Source organism: Excalfactoria chinensis, chromosome 5, assembly GCF_039878825.1.
Source record: "Excalfactoria chinensis isolate bCotChi1 chromosome 5, bCotChi1.hap2, whole genome shotgun sequence".
Classification (NCBI taxonomy): domain Eukaryota; kingdom Metazoa; phylum Chordata; class Aves; order Galliformes; family Phasianidae; genus Excalfactoria; species Excalfactoria chinensis.
The window spans coordinates 23,785,044-23,803,060 of NC_092829.1; the positions used below are offsets into that span (position 1 = coordinate 23,785,044).

Sequence of the window (18,017 nt, forward strand, 5' to 3'; positions counted from 1 at the left end):
ATTGCTACACTGAATTCGAAAATACAAGCTGCCATGAAAAATACATACAATAAAATAAATAATCTCATAAGCAAAACATGAATTCTTCAATACAAATGTTGATGATGTATTTCTGGAGTGCAGAATCTCCCTCTCTCCTTTCAACTCTATTCCTTGCAGAAAAGATGCCATAGAGCTATAAAAACACATTTAAAAACTCCTAAGGGAAAGGTTTCCTAGGGTCTTTGAAATTCCTCCTTTTCCTATTTCTTCACAGATTTCTAATGCCAACACTGTTTCTGTAGTTTCTCAAACAAGTCAAAAAAGAAAAATACCCTCTAGATATAATCTTTAGATTTTCTATTATACTTCTCAGGTTCCTTTTGGCTTTTGAAATAAATGCAAACTGAAATCTACAGTTGTAATACCAACTGTATTTTAATTTTAGTTAATCTTTCAGTATGAATAAGTAGATGATATTTGACAGCACTACTGCCCATACCTACAAGAACCATATAGGAATATGATTTAATTAATGAAAAAAACCTGAAAATTCTTTTCAGTTGATCATTTCTGTCACTTCTGGTTTTATTTATACAGAGGTAGTCACAAAACTATTGCTTCAGGTTCCTATCTCTATGATAAAAAGGATTAGGCAAGGAGCAGCTACCTATCCTCATAAGAAAATGCTGAAACAAAAACTATACATTCATTTTTACATTCACTTTTTAACCAAATATTTGAATGTAATCATTCTATGTTCAGATTTCCATAATTTTCACAGCAAAATCAAGCTGGATTTTAGAACACTTTTTATGTAATGATTTTGACTGAGCAGTTAGGTGTTTGGCCATGTAAGATTGAAGCTGTTCAGAGGCACAGGGATATATTGCTGGGGGGTCATGACAACTTTGGGCTAGGTTGTTTATCTAACTGTGAAAACCAAGAATTGCTCCACCACCTAATTCCTAAACTAAAAAACTATGAGATACTGGATCATTTTGGACCACATAAGTAACTAGGCATATTAGTTCAAATAGCATTTCCTGCCTATAGTTTTTTCTTGTATTATGAGAAAATATCAGAACATTCAACAACATCCTAGCCAAAAACTATGGCACAGACTGATCTCTAGAAAGCAGTGAATACCAATACAAATAATTGTCTAGTATCAGGATCAAATCTACTCAGTACAAGCACCTCTTATTTCTAAAAACAGGAAACTTGATTTCAGCCTGCAGCATGCCAAAATCTTAGAGTTACTAGACTCCCTGCTGTAGTATTCATTGCTTAGGATGCAATGGAAAAAACATGTTCCAGTGCAACCTCTCAACCATTTTTTCTATTGATATTAATACAAGGGCAGGGACCCTATGCCATAAGTTTGTGTTTTGTGCAGTGTCTTTACACTGCTTGTGCTAATTTGAATTTGTATGCTTTGTATTCAAAGTGCTCTTAGAAGTTTCAAGTTCAGCAGCTGGTAAGTACTATAGCCCTCTTTGATAATTAATATCCACAAAATGGTTATAGGTGTCAATACTTTATTCTTGAAGTACTTGTTGTATTCAGCACATGCACTATTATGGAAGACTTAGAGGAAAAAGATTTGTGAAAAGGCATATGACCTTCTTCCCACTACAATGGCCATCCCCTAATTAAGCAATGCATCTGATAGTCATTAACAGGAATGAGATAATGAATCACTTTCTCTCTTCTTTGTTAATTTGCTGTAACCAAGCGGCTAATGGATGTCAGAGCTGAGTGATTGCACTGATTATAGTGATTTATAGTTGCAACAAAACAATTTAAAACCATTCTGATTATTCATGTTAAAGATGCTTTATGTTTTGTTTACTAAATGTTTTATGTTCCCCCTCGTGTCCCTCTGCACAAAATGAGAAAGGTCTTCCAGGAAAACTTGAAAGTTCTAAGATTTTTTATTGTTTCAGAGTAAGGCATTTCATTTTGTTTATAGGAAAAAAAAAGAAAAAGAAAGAAAAAAAAAAAAAGTTTACCCAGTAGAAATGAAAAGCCTTAGGGTGGAAAGAGAACTTCAGTGGTGCCTAGTTCAAAAGAAGACGGAAATAAGAGGAAATAAGGCAAACTTCAAGCCACTTACCTTAGGGCTCCCAGTCCCTTCCTCATTCTCTGCAGACACATCAGTAGCCAGTATCTCTGCTTTGATGATATCCAGAGCCCTAAGAATCCAGCTGTGTTGCCGTTTGATTTGCCTCTGTAGCTCCTTCCATTGACTTGCAATCATCTGCAGCATGTCCTTCAGTCCTTCTCCAAAATGAAGGGAAAAAAAAAAGTTGTAAGCTCAATTGCTTCTTTAAATATTATTTCTTAATCAAAGAATTAGGAGGATATTTAAATAAATAGAACATGAAATTTAGTATATTTTCTCAGAAATGAGTACAAGCATTACTATTGTCCACACTATAAACAATGCTTATTGTGTTTAAGACAAAGTTTTTAAGAAAAGGAAAATCCCACATAAACTGACTGCAACAGGAAAAGATTCTGTAAGCTCTCCCTCTAATATCTAATCTTTAAACATATCATAATCTACCAAACATCTTTTTTCCTACCTTCATCAGTTCACATTATCAGTAGTTTACATATTACAACTTTCCAAGTATAGCCTAACATGCAGTACCCTTCTCTCCTACAGCTTCTATACCCTTTTGGTCTATGCATAGCAGTCAGTGACTTCCTACAGCTTTAACATTACAAAGATCTGCCTGAGACTGTGAAACAAAAGAGGCACAATGTATAACATGATCAGAAAATCGAAAACGGGGGGATAACCTCTACCCAGGTGAAACGCATGCAAGACAAAATGGCATTACCTAGCAATATATGCTGATTAAGACCCTATTACCTTACAAGCTGTGCAATTATATAGGGGTTGGTGGGGAAAGAGAAAAGGATATCAGCATCTCTCTCCCCCTCCCCTCAATTTAAGGACTCTGGAGAAAAAGACAAGCCTAACCAAAGGAAAAAGGCATTTTTAATTTTGATCTATTCCTCATAAATATATTAAAATCACGTAAGGATTGGTTTAAGAGACAAAATAAAGTTTTACCAATGTAATTACCCATGCAGGGTATGTAAAAATATATATGTATATATTTCAAATCCTAATTCATTATCTTAATGTTATTTCCATAGCACCTACATCAAAGAATGTGTCAATGTAAAGTTTTCACTGATGTGATTTCAATTGAAACTCAACTGAGCAGCAAGACCAAAATAAAATGAACAGACTATTTGCAGGCAGTATTTCATTTTATAAGTATCACTGCATTGTATGCAGTATATGAAACATTTATAAATCTTGAAGGTCAATCTGATAATGCAAATATTAATAATACATAAGGAAGTGAATATATGCAGTAATTTACAGCAATGCTTCTTCATTCTTTAATAGTCTGGAGATATAAAGACTTGCAATATTTCAGAAGGATTTACCTGATTTGTGAGATACAATAAGCTCAAGAAGTTGACGTCCTTCCTCTACCACTGCATCTTTTAAAGCACAGTGGCTATCGACATTCAACTTAAAACTCTGGAAAAAAAAAATAAATAAAAAAAAATCTCAGCATCAAACACTGAAGAGGCAGTTCTTATAACAGTTCTTATAAAACACACATACAAAGCTACTTCTGTTTTTTATCAAAAACCACATCCCCATTTACCCAATAACCCAACTAATCTGCGATACTAAAAGCTATTGATATTTTGGGTCTGGGCTCAAAATGTTTCCATTAGATCAGCAAACCGCATCTGTGCTGAAACAGCTGACAAATCTAGAAATTCATTAGCTTTTATGAAAAGTCACAACCTGTAGGCTATATCTGGAGTAACAGCATTCTATAAAATACACTAAATTTATGTCACCACATATGAGCTCTGTTTTTTTCAGATTTCTTTGAAATGTTGGTGATAGAACTATTTATGAAACTATAAAAAAAATTACAGCATTGAACATATTGGCCTTATGTACACTCATACGACTATTATTTCAGCATTAGCTCTCAAATCCATTTTCAAAGAACAAATCAGATTGCTTTAGATCTCTACATTCTTAATTTGTAAAGCAAGTATTTTTCATCCTTTTTGCTCTAATATTTTTATTAGTTGTTCAGTTTTGTGTCTTTTTTATTGTATTGAAAGCTGTTAATAGAAAGATGAACTGGAAACACAATCTACTGTGTTATGACATTTTGTACACCACTGATAATTTAGTTGGAATAATTTGTGAATTAGTTGGCAGAGTTTCTCACTCATACTTGCATGAAAGAAAGAGAAATAAAATACAATAAAGAAAGGAGTTCTTGCTATATTTAATCATCAATCATGCAGCCCTGAACACACACATGCAACCCTTGTTCTCTTTGAAATGCCTACAGAATGAATGAAAACAATATTTGACTCCCTGGAAGAAAAGAGTTTTGCTTTCTCTTGGGAATGAATTAACTGGCAGTGATTAAAGTAGACTTTGAGAGTGCAGATTTATAGCTACTGGATTTTATAAAGCTTATTTATATTTCTTCACATACTACCAAGTATTCTAGTACTGAAGATACCACAAAAATACTTAGAAGTCCTCATATCTTAGTAAAGTGACCATATTTCTTCTGCCCTAACACCTGTAGTCAGGTTGATTGGCATAACAGAAAATAATATAGCCACAACTATAACAAAATGTTTTTTCACCATATTTGTCATGGTTGAAAGAGGAACATTGCTCAAGTAAACCCTCAGCAGCCTTTCAAGCAGCATTCTACCTGACAGTTAGCAACAGAATATTTCTGAGAATTTTCCACTCAAATTGAGTACCTTCAGCATTTTGCCTATTCCAGTTTTCCATGTATAAGCATTGGAAAATAATGTTGTGAATCAGCTGTTGAACTGGTGAATCAAGTTAAAAAGGAAAAATGATGCCTGAAATTTGACTAGCCTGTTCTTAAATCTAGAGTTTTATGAACCCGAACCTAGAAGTTCTTTTTCCTTCATAAGAGCCTGTCTGAACAAGCACTGACAATATTTAATTTACTGTTTACTTAAAACAGGCTTGTATTGAATAGTTTGTAATCATGCACTACACAGGAAATGCACTATGCGTGTGCCTCACACAGCAAAAGGGAACCTAAAGGACCTGAGAGTACGTTGTCTAATTTCATATAATTGAAGTTGAGTATAGATGCAGCTGGATGTGGTAGTGTCTCAAGATGATGTGGATGTGTTTGATAGGAAAATTGGAAAAGATGAGGTATTCTTTTTCATTAGGAAAAAAACGGGACTTTCTGTCCTATAAAGGATTCATTTAACATAACGCACCAGATACTACAATACAGCTTGATTTTCAGGTGCACCTATTAACCAGTAATAATGTTAACTGAAGAAGTAAAATATGATGAATAAAGATGGAGCCAAACTTTGGGTTCTGACTAGCAATATTCTACTTGCACAAAATTCTGATTTTATGTATAAATTATGCGTGCCACAAATACTGTGAACATACATAAAACTTAGCAGGAATAAACTCTTATCAAGCACATACACATCAAAAAGAGCAAACTATTTATTTAAGTATAAATAGCAACAGAAGCAAAGGATGTTGTCAGCTGATGTACTGAAGTGTGAGTTTTGGCTTTCAAATTGCATGCATATATATATATAAGTTCTTATGAGTGGAAATTTCCTAACAAAAGGAAGAAGTGGACAAGGAACACTGGAAAGAGTGCATCGGTGCTCATGGTTTCCTCATGATCACCTGAATGAAAATGTGACACATAAAAAAGGCAAACAGATTTGACAATGTGATAAGATTACATATATATGTAAATCTGTCTATATTTATTTACATATATACAAATCTACACATCAAAAAGCAAATTCAGAGCAAACAGTTGTAATGTAGAAGGACCTTCAAAGAGAGGACCTCTCCCATCCCAGATATTTCCCATACCCTAATCTTTACATAGGGCATTTGGAAAATTGTAACTCTAACAGCGTGTGACCTAGGTACTCTGTTCTTCTCCTCTGATCTTTCCTGATAATAAACTGAGCTTTTGCATCTGAGAAGAGGAAAGGAGAAGAAAAGTGAAGTCAATTAATCACAGCCATTTTTCCAGACACATTTGCAGCTATGGAGCAGTCTAAATATCATACATGAGCACATATACATTATGGAAAATGCATGGGCAATGGCCTGGCAGCTGCTTTTAAAACAACACATTAATGTCATCCCTAGCAGTAAGGATATATAACGCAGTTTACAAGCTGCAACAAGCAATATTACCTTATGAAGTTCTCTGCACTTATTTCCTATAGTCACCATGCACAATCATATAACCATCAACTGTTCTTCTTTAGCACAAAAGAGAGGCAAGTATCACACCACTTTATTGAAGACAGAAACTGTAAATAAAGACTCCAAAAGTGACAAGTATTAAGTTCCAGGAGTGCTGTCTCCTGGTGACAACATGGAGGCAAAGGAGCTCTCCTTCAAAGAATGAAGCTAAGCCCTGACTTTTAGAAACCTTCTGATTCACTGGATAACAATACCAGGTAGCCAAGAAGGCCAATAGCACCCTAGCTTTTATCTGAAATAGGGTTGCCAGACAGGGCAAAGAAGGTGATTGTCCCTCTGTATTCAGCTCTAGTGAGGCTGCACCTTGAGTACTGTGCTCACTTTTAGGCCCCCCACTACAAGAAAGACACATTGAAGGCCTGCAGTGTGTCCAGAGAAGGGGTCTGGAGAACAAGTCATGTGAGGAGTGGCTGAGGGAACTGGGATTATTTAGTCTGGAGAAGAAGAGGATAAAGGGAGCTCTCTACAGCTACTGGGAAGGAGGTTGTGGCCTGGCAGAGGTTGGTCTCTTCTCCCATGTAACTAGCAATAGGACTAGAGGGCATCAGGGGAGATTCAGGTTGGATGTTAGGAAAAAATTCTTCTCTCAAAGAGTGGTCAGGTACTGGAATGGGCTGCCCAGGATGGTGGCGGAGTCACTGTCCCAGGAGGTGTTCAAGAAATGTTTAGATGTGGTACTAAAGAACATGGTTTAGTGAGAAAATATTGGTGGTAGGTGGACAGTTGGTCTAGAAGATCTCAGAGGTCTCTTCCAACCAGCATCCAATGAATGCTCTAGAAACACGATAGGAAAAAAGCAGCATCTCCTAATCTACACAAGTCTCTGAATGCCCTGAGTCTTCCTTTTATTTTTATTTTTTTAACAAAATTTAACTGTCCTCTGTTCAGAAGGAAAAAAAAAAAAAAAAAAAAAAAAAAAAAAAAAAAAAAGATTGTATTCTCAACATATTCTAATCTCTCCTCACATCTTATTGTCTGTACAACTGCAGACAAGAAAGAATATCTGAGAAAAATTAAAAAAAATATTTAAAATATTTTTTGAAGTTCCCTTGAGGATTTGTTTTCTGGCTTCAATTACTTAAATTTGGAAAACTCTGCTGTACAGTTATCATATGCTATATACATACTGAGCTCTGATACGCAGTCTTTCACTGTCTCACAACCCTCTGTTCTTAATAAATCCTCATAATTTGGTAAAACACAGCTGGGGTCTTCACCTATTCTTATCTTCAGTAAGGACAGTCAACCAATAAATACTTTTATTCCTAGAGATACATAGACTTTGTATAAACATATGTTTTGGTTTTGTTTTTGGTTTTGTTTTTTTGTTTGTTTGTTTGTTTGTTTGTTTTTTGTTTTGTTTTGTTTTTTTAATTCATTATATGTCCAACTAAGTATTTCTTGTGTAATTTCTGTCTCTGAAAGACATGTAAGCAACCCGATATCATGTGAACCAAAAAACCATAGAACAGTTCAAATGACACAGCTATACATACCTATTGCCAGATCGAGACACTGAACCTAAAGAATCACTTCAACTCACCATTCAATCATAATATTAAGATGCGTGATCAATTCAGATACAACTGATACCTCTTTTTCTTGAGGTGTATCAGCAGTCATACAACATGAATCAGCACACTGATTAATTTTGGAGACCTACTGTGCTCACATATGCCTTCTCTGTAACATTTTTGCAGATATTTGTCACTGTCTGTTGAATAAAGCAGTTCTGTTACATATTTGTTCTAAAGACACTGAAGATACTTTGTTAGCACTACCAGACTTCTGACAACATTTGTGCTGTGAACCTGTGCTCTATCCAATACATATTCAGTTTAAAGCTATATAAATACAAAGTAACTTCAGGGCAAAAGAAAAAAAAAAAAATGTTTTTCCACTTGTATGTCAAAATGTCCAGTATAGGACAATTACAGAAACTTCTCTAATGATTTTAGCTTTCAATCAGCGATGCATATTCTCCAACTTTCACTTGTCTCAACTGTACTTTTTGTCCAAGCGTATATATAAACAGAGAAACTGGTGGAAGTTTTGTGAAGAGGAAGCAAAATGTGTTAAAAGGTCTAAATGGCAGAAGACTACGAGAAACAAAGAAGACTGACTAAATGATGATTAAGAGAAAGGGATATCACTATCTTTTTCATATGAACATAAATTGTGTGGAGCCAGGAGCTGGACTCAATGATCCTTGTGGGTTCCTTCTAACTCTGGATATTCTGTGAGTCAATGATTCTAATCTGAATGCCAAGCAGAAAGAAGACTTGTTAGCACAGTACATTATAAGAGGATACAGTAGACAAGACTAATGGAATTAAATTAAGAGAGAGAAAATTCAAGATAAATACAAGGGAAATTTCCCTTGAAAGCCAGATCTATTAGATTGTGTAATAATCTCCTAAGGGAAACAGTGAAAGCTCTGATCCCTGGAGACCTTTAAATTTTGACTGCAAAAGATGCGGAAGTGAGGACTGCAAAGCAGCGAGCTGACAGTGCAATAGTCTAAGTCTTTCACGTTCCACAGAGTTTCTGACCGGCCAGATGCTACATGCAAAGAGGCAGGCTCTATTCCAATTAGTCCAGCAGTAACTTACACTTTCGTGAAACCACCTCATCTCTTTTCTCTGCCCACAGCCTCTGACATTACAGTTTTAGGAAATCAATGTTTTGCCCCTTTGTTACCTCTTATATGTGAATAGCATGGCTTTCCTACCCTTAAATAAATATCTAAAGGGAAGGTGTCAGGAGGGTGGAGCCAGCAACAGAACAAGGGGCAATAAGCCCAAACTGGAACATAGGAAGTTCCAGGTGAACATAAGAAGAAAAAAAAACTTCTTCACTTTGAAGGTGACAGAGCACTGAAATAGGCTGCCCAGAGTGGAGTCTCTCTTTCTGGAGATATTCAAGACACACCTGGGCATTTTCCCATGCGATGTGCTGTAGGAAACCTGCTTTAGAAGGGGATTGGACTAGGAGATTATCTCCAGAGGTCCCTTCCAACCCCTACACTTCTCTGATTCTGTAAATAACTTAGGACCTCCAATTTCTGTTTCTCATTCCTCCTTGAATTTGTCATCACTTAGGCAATTTACCCAAGTTTTGAAATGCATAGTTTTAGATATCAGAAAAAAAGACAGTCACCTCAACTCTACAAACCTTTTTGCCAATTTAGTATAGAAATCTTAAGCTATATCAATATTCCATATTCTAAGCTCATGCAATTTTTTCTGCTGCCTATTCTAATCTCTTTTTTGAGTTTCACTACAGAAATTTCTATTTGTCTACATAATACATATTTTTAATAAAATGTTAACTTAAGGCTTCCCAAATCAAGTCTTAGTTTCATTATTATCAACAGACAATAGTGATGGAAGTGCAAAGGTAGGAAGTCAAATGGACAAAATGGTCATAAGCAGGGCGAGCCACACATCTAATAGTCAACCCTGGATAACTGTCCTTGATCCTTTCTGAATTACTAGACACACTATATAACCTTCTAAAGTCAGTGTCTTCTGGCTCCTTTTTCTATCTAGATGGCATTTTGCTGCTGATTTCATATGTTTCTAAGTACATCTTTTCCACCTGCAGGCCTACCACTTGCAAAAACAACTAATTAAACAAATATGTTTATATTATGCTGTCCTACCATATGCACAAAATAAAGAGTTTTACAACCCAAAGGTAAATTCATGGGGCATGATATCCTTTGCAAATATGGAGTTACTAAGGGGGGGAAAAAGAAATAAAAATAAAAATAAAAATAAATAAATAAATAAATAAAAAAAAAACAAAAAAACCACACCACCACTTGGGTACATACAATTTGAATATAAACTAACTTACAGACCAAAAAGCACACCTTGAAGATAAAAAAAGCATCTAGTTTTAGAACAATTCTTGAAGGATTTTGGTATGATTAAAATCCTACGGGAATAAAATACAGATATAATTTTCTTTTTATGTATCTGCAGAGAAAAAGTTTTATGCAATTTAAGGACTGATGTCTTCTCAGTAAAATTTGTCTAATAAAATACATGAGATTCCAAATTATTAACCCAATACATCTGTAAAATTAAGAAATGGAAAATAAATTCACAGGAGATGCAAAGAGAAAAAATTACCAATCACAGCCTCCATTCATGCTCTGAAATTTCTACATTTCTATTCAAATCTTTGGCGTTACGAAGATGAAAATACAGATGGCAACTTTATTACTTCCAGTACTTGGAGTGTGAATGATATTTTGCCTTTGAGAAACACAGCTGAGAACTCACAGGGGTAGACCATAGCTCTTGGTAAAAAAGATTGGGAAAACAAATATACTTTAAATGTTATATCAAGTGTTCTTGGTTGTCCTCAGAGATCCTGGTCCTACATTCTTCCAATGATTTTCAATCTCAGATTTTTTACTCATAATAGATTTCATTCCACTTTTGAAGCCATTTTTAGACTATATTTACATTGATGATACCAGCATACTAAAACTACAAGCAACAGCATATATTTTAATAGACATAAATTACAACTGAGTTCCTACATAATCATTACGCAGTCTATTAATAAAATAAACATTAGTTTCAAATCAAAGTGTTGTGTTGGTTTTTTTCCTAAGGGTATCTCAAAAGTTGCTACATTGATAAATTAATGTAAAGATCATTATCAAATTGGCATTCCAAGATTATTCTACAATTGCTATAAAGCTTTTAAGTTAGAACTCCAGTGAAATACTTTATGTTCTCTACTCCACAAATATGTAATTCAGATAGATGAATAAACAAGAACAACATTTTAAGTAACAACCCCACTCCTGTCAAATACGACACTTTCTGTGCTCTGAATGTGTAAATCATAACACAACTAATAGGATACAGACACACCCAGATAACAGTGTTCACTTTTATTATATCATCCTATGGTCCATCATGCACAACTGTGGAAATTTGGGTTGGCAGCAAACAGAAGAAAAAGAGTGCTGAGGAGGCTTGCACCCGTCAATAATATACATTGGTGCAATATCCTTTTTTCTTCACGGTTTTACAAAGCACCTACACATGGTTAAGTATCTACAAATTTGGACAGTGAGTTCAGAAAGAAAATAAATAAATAAATAAATAAAGAATGGTACTCTTAACATTATTCAAGTCATTCGGTCTCTGGGAAAATGACTGTTCAAAAGAACAATCCAAACCATTTGGAAACCCACACTTTTTCCCATCGTCAGCAACTGTTCATACTGTGGCTCTGGACTGTAACACAGGTACAACTGACTGCATAAAATGACAGCATTTAGTTCTGATGTTCTCATTTTCACTGAGGAAACAGGAAAGCTTAAACAAAGGTTACTTTGTTTCCAGACTTTGTAAGATAAATAATACAACTGAAAATATACATGCATTCTCTTTGTTTAAGGTTCATTTATAACCTCCAATTAAGTCCTTTTATTTTCGTGTGTTATTTTAAAACTGCTCGTTTTAGTTTTTAAATTTCATTAACGTACTCTGCAGACTAATTCCTAAATAAAATGACAGGTTCAGAAGCCAATGCGTGCACAGAAGAACTTTCATGGTAGCAGCATGACATTCAGAAACTGAAACTAATAATAGGCCAAACAGATTTAAAGCTAAGTACTTAAAGAAGCAAGAGATTTGGACGGTCACAGTGTTCCAACTCTTTATCATAATCATCCTGCAGATGCTATTGTATATTTTGAGGAAAAAGATCTAAATTGGCTGCTATGGACAACAGAAATGTCCATACAGGGAAAATGCACTACATAACTTAGCCATTTCAGAGGCTTTAATATCTTTAATAAAACCACTGTTATTATTGCTACCACAAAGACAGGCAGCAGATTAGCCCAAGGCATGTGTATTTAACATCACTTTCAATGAGAACAGGTATTTAATACTTCTCTAAACTGATGTTTTTCAGGAAATAGCATTTTTCAGGGAGATAAGAATGATATTTTTTTTAGACATAGCAGACTTCTTGCAATAAGATGATCAGTTATCATGAAAAACCACAAAAGCTTCTTTATGTTACCAACACAATTTCTTAAAGGCAAAAATACAACCTATTTTCTGTATGAAAGTGTCTGCTGTTTACAGCTAAGAAAGAGATGAGAAATGATGTAGCCATAAATATTTCTATCAGATGCGGGAAAACTTTCATTCCTTTTCCCTTTAGATAACAACATTCTCAAAACCCCCACACTTTAGGAAGAACTTGTTTTTTTTTAAAAGAATGGAGATGACAAACTTCCTATCCAAAAGAAAAGTAAATGCTGGAGTGAATCAACATACAATTCCTTTTGAAACACTAATGATAGTTTCTACATGATTAAATGAGTCTTAAAGGTCCCTTCCAACCCAAACCATTCTATGATTCTACAATACTCCTGCCTAAAGCAAACAAACAAAAAATCTTGGTACAGACAATGACTTATTTTTAAGGAGATCATTATCTCCCATCCTTCAATGAGTTGCAAACCACTTTGAGCTGCCTTAAAGGAACAGGAATCCAGTAATTCCTATCTTTCTTAAGGACAGCATATATCCACAGCTACAGTGAGAGTAAAGTGAAACATCTACCCTGCTGCAAACTGCAAATTTGAAATGTAGGAAGTTTATAGCCACCGTTCTACTCAAAACAGCAAGAGGCAACAAACAATAACAAATTAAGTACATAATCACGGGAACACCCACCATACTTTAGATTATTTTCATTTTATACATCTAATCATTTATATATGTATAAGATGTTGCCCATACACAATGGTTCAGAACTTTAATTTGCAGAAGTTCTGAAGAATAAGAGTTTTAGGGCAAAAATGCCTGACTACTGGTTCCAGATTTCTAGCTAACTTTAACTCCACGTAAATATATTTTAAAAATAATAATAAAAATTGTTTGCACACATCTATTAATAATGCAGGAAAGATTAAAATGTTTGAGTAAATAAACTTCATTTGTAGTATTTCTTTAAAGTCTTATATTATCTAGTTCTAAGTATGACACAGTACAAAAATGGCTTTGGGCAAAATACACATAAAAGCCACCCAATGTTGCACAATATGGAAGCTATCAAGAGCAAAACAAGAAAACAGAGTACTACTGAAAACTTAAGAATTTAGATTTAAAAATCCCAGGTCTCAGTGAACATACCTATTCTATAGTGCCTTACATTTAAACCTTTTCCTCAGTGGTTTCTTTGATTTCCTTATTTGCTATCTTACTTCTTTACTGTGCTAAAACAATATAGCTTTATTAATAAAGCATAAAGAGGACTAAATGATCACTTTAGCAAACTAAAATATTCAAGAGCAACACAGTGAATTATTTGTTGAACTGGTGGGAAAGTCTATACTGTTTCAAAAGTACACCAGTACCCATCAAGATAGATGCTTTTCTCTCACGAGCTGCCTTCAGGATACTGGTTTCAATGAGAACTGATTTCCATGTCACCATTTCCTCTGACATTACTCCATGGTGAAGACTCATAAAACTGAAATATTAATTTCAGTCACTATTTCAGGGGCCTTTGAGAGCATATTTTCACGGATAGCTTCATGTTTAGTGTTATCTAAAACTATAAAGGAATGTCTGCTGAAAATCAGGGAGATAGGGTTTCAAATTTGCAATGAATACTATCCACCAAGATGAAGATTGCCTGTTCTGGCACATCTTATCCTAGCTGTAGTCTAACTTTCAGTCTGAAGGAAAATTTATAGTAATCAAACCTCATAGTTATTCATCATGGGACATTCTGTGGGACTTTAGTTATAACTGTGATAGAAGAATGAAAATCCAGTGTGTCCTATGATTAATAACTGTCATGCATTTGGCCATCAGAACTATGTTTGCGTGCAAAAACAATGACTGAGTACACTCGGTCATTAATTCCTTTGGTGGCCCAGGACATCCCCAGCTAGTCTCTGCACAGATAACAGGCTGAGGACAAGAGACCCACCTGAGAAGAGGTAAGTGTTTGAGTGTCTCACCAGCTTCACAGAAGTGCTGCTAATTGCTTCAGGAGTTCTCACTGTGGGACTTTCAGACAGTCCAAGAGACTCATGCATATCCTGTTGGATGCTGGCCAATGCATAGATACTATATACATGCTTCAAAGCACTGATTAACATCTGGGGAAGACAATCTTGCCAGGTCAGGTGTAAGAATTACCTAGAACAATAGTTTGGGCAAGTGTAACAATTTAAGCTGAAGATTTCATTAAGGGACACTTGTAACAGAAACTCACGTGGCCATCATCTTCAAGAGACTTCACTACTCATGTGAGCAATACCTCAGGCAAAGATTCTAAGATCTGTTGTAGGGTTTGAGGTTTTCCGGTTTTGATAATGATGCTGTCTTGAAGTGTCTGCATCACACTGTTTCTCAAAGTGTCAAGGATGTAGAAAAGCAAGACAAAAAGTGAGGAATAAATTGAAGATTGAGTCCATTACTAATTGTGTGCATTGGGACTCTAACACAACAATTAAGAACCTTACACATTAGAATATTTGTGAGATGCTCACAACCTTGTCCTTGGTTCCTCTGTAAGACTTTCCTCAGCAAGTAATAAGAAAAAGAATGAGTACATTTTTCTGCTTTCCTGTTCCCACATTTATTTTTCTTAGAATTTGACAGCAGAGATTTAATTCATGAATACAAAATATTCTCTCTTTATGGCACTAATTCTGTTATTGCAACAAACATACTTCCAAGAAAACAATATCACAGGTGGTGAAATTGATAATTTGTGCCAAGGGCTAAGGCCTTGTCTCTACTAATAAAAATAAAAATACTAATCTACTGGGTTTTCACTCCTTCTACGACCAGAAAATTTGCATTAGTGAGGAATAATAGTTATAAGGTTTGATAGTGCAGATGCAGTTTACAGAAAAGAGCCAATACATTTTCTTTCCTTTTCAGTTTAGTTTGCTACTAGAGATCATGAGCCTGGAACCTAAATTTAAAAGTGTTAAGATCCTTTTACTTCAACAAATCTCAGGCAGTGGGACTATCTGTATAACCTAACTGGCAAAAGAATAAAATGAGCAGTGTACGCACCTTCCCAAAGACCTTGATCAGCACTGTCTTACAATGATCAGTCAAGGGAAATTTTAACATTGAGCTCAATGTGATTTGAAGTTCAAAGACTTCTGTTTAAACACAGATTAGGATTTCTGTCAGACAATGGCCACTGAAAAGTTGACAATCCAATTAATACAAATAACTCTATCTTCCCATTGTAAAAATGTTCTGTATTTTAATAATTCAATTCTGCTGTATAAAAATGAATGTGATAGCATATGTTCCTGAAATTCAAAAGGAAAAGGCATAATTACTGTTTTTCAAATTGTGCAATGGTTTTTCACTGACACTATATGCCATGAAAATAATTATAATACCATCAAACTGAAAGTGAACTGTCCTTTAGACATTTTACTTCACATAAAGAACACCCCAAAGTTCCACCTTGTTTGATTAAGTAGTCATCTTAAAACATACAATATTTCATATACATTCCCACAATACAACAACAAAAAATAATTCTTTTACCCCCAGATTAAAATAGTTATCAGCAGATGTAACACAGAGTACAGCTGAGAGCCTAGGAACTTACAGGGGAAAGTAGAGGTGTAAAGGTGCACACACACATTTATTCTGACTGCCCCTAGCAATGAATGAGTTCTTGGCTACTAGTCCACATTCAAGTCCATTAGATGGCTTTCGTCTTACCTCCCAGAGAACCAAAATCAAAGCTGGAAGTAATCTGCCTGCAAAAGAGTTACTGTACTTGTCTACATGAAAGAAGTAGAAAAAGAATCTGACTGCAACTGAGACTCAGCCTGCTGATCGTGCTGTTCCTAGGACAGCCTGAGTATGTTTCTTGTTATTCAATCAGAGGTAAAAACTACAATTCTACTCATAAAAACTCAGGTCTCCAGAAGTTTCATGTTGTAAGGGGAAAACAAACTGAAATCACCAATGCCTTTCCTGAGGCCTGATCTCACTATGTGCTCTATATCTTCAGAGCACCTGCGAACATATTTGGAATCCACATTAGCATATGGGAGCAAATGCATTTAGTACATGACAAAAATCCAAACTCTTAGCAAAATAAATAAATAAACAAACAAACAAACAAAAAACCTGCTGTGTAAGGCAAAACTGTACATTCTACATTTTATAGACTACCACAATACACACTGTATCTAGTTGCTACTAAGGGCACTATACAATAATGTTTAAGAACAAAAGACAGAAAACAGTTTGCTCTATAGCTGAAATTCTGAAAACACTTTTCCATTAGTTTCTAATTTTGTATGTAGTTAAAAGTGATTAATTTTATAATGGTCATTCTAGTATTACAGTAGGGATTAAGAAGACATTACTTCCTGTAATGTATCAAATGACTTCCTGGGACTGCCAAGTAATTTTTTGTCATCATATTATCTGAGAATGGAAATGAATCTGAGCTTCAGGTGTTGATGTTTTGATGTGGGTTCACCTAATGCACTGGTCTACCCAGCTACGGTGTCTACCACATCAGCTAGGAATAATGCCCATGAATAGGTTTTCTTCCAGTTTACACTGGGAAGTACCTAAGCTTTGAGCAGAGGGAAAGGGAATTTCTTAATGTGGCCTTCTTTTATTTTTCCTTTATGCCACAGTGGTTTGCTTATTGAGGTACCTATCAATTGAAAAGAATATACTTACCTCTACTCTTTACCTACAGCATGCAATTTTGGTTTTGAGGAATTAATATTTGGTTTAATTCAGGTTGTAGGTTTGTTTTTTTTTTTCACCTTGTCATAGACAGAAGAAGCTCTTGGCAGAATTCAGTGAAAGCCTCATGAGGTTTTTCAAATATTTCTCAATCTATAATTCTAGCCTGTAATGTATTCACAAGATTATTCATCCAAGTGTTTCCTACTTCCACCCAATGTTTTAGCTCTTTGCACAAGAACAAGGCTAGTGACAGTTGTATTAATTACTTGACAGAAATGCATATCAAGTAAAGTGATTTAAATAATTATTTCAAACATTTTATTTAAATGACTTTGTGCTATGTTAAACTGTGGGATATAGAATGAGTTCCTTACTATTAAGGAAGCTTTCTTAATATTACAACATTGTAAAAATCCTAGAATATTCAGCAGAAATAACAGTATTCTTTTTTTTTTTTCTTTGGCTATCACCAATTTCTTTCAACTTTGGAGGTAATTTCTGAATTACAACATAATTTTGGCTTTTAATTTAAATTTTAAAAAGCAATCACGACTTATTTCAAATACAGAGGTAATTTGTTGTGATATTCATTAAAACAAACTGCAATGCTGCAGATCTTACATTAAAATATAGATGCACGCTAATAATTAAAAAATAATAATCAAATAAAAAGCAGCACAGAACACTTCAGTTACTGATAACAATCATAGTATAATCTTGTCCTACCAAGTGTGTCTCCAGGTACAGTTTAAGGCTGTCTGTCTCTGCTTTAGGAGGAGTCCAATTCTCTGTTGTTTCCATGGCTTCATTTAACCAGTGAATGAATTCATCCAGCTTGCTTACAAACCCCTTACCAGATAAGAAAAAAGAAAGAACAAGAGAAGCAAATTTGTTAGTAAAATGGC

At 34.8% G+C, this 18,017-nt stretch overlaps 1 protein-coding gene across 2 annotated transcripts in view; it reads right to left on the bottom strand.

Moving 5' to 3' along the window:
* The window catches only part of AKAP6 (A-kinase anchoring protein 6), a 250,248-nt gene that overhangs the window by 133,343 nt on the left and 98,888 nt on the right, over positions 1-18,017 (bottom strand). The window contains exons 5-7 of one of the 2 annotated variants that reach the window (XM_072337277.1): positions 17,839-17,961; positions 3,454-3,550; positions 2,099-2,262 (exon numbers count right to left, since the gene is read on the bottom strand). In XM_072337277.1, coding sequence (XP_072193378.1) covers positions 2,099-2,262; positions 3,454-3,550; positions 17,839-17,961 — 384 coding nt within the window. Of the gene's footprint in view, positions 1-2,098; positions 2,266-3,453; positions 3,551-17,838; positions 17,962-18,017 lie in introns of both variants that reach the window. The other variant, XM_072337276.1, reaches the window with a different exon arrangement.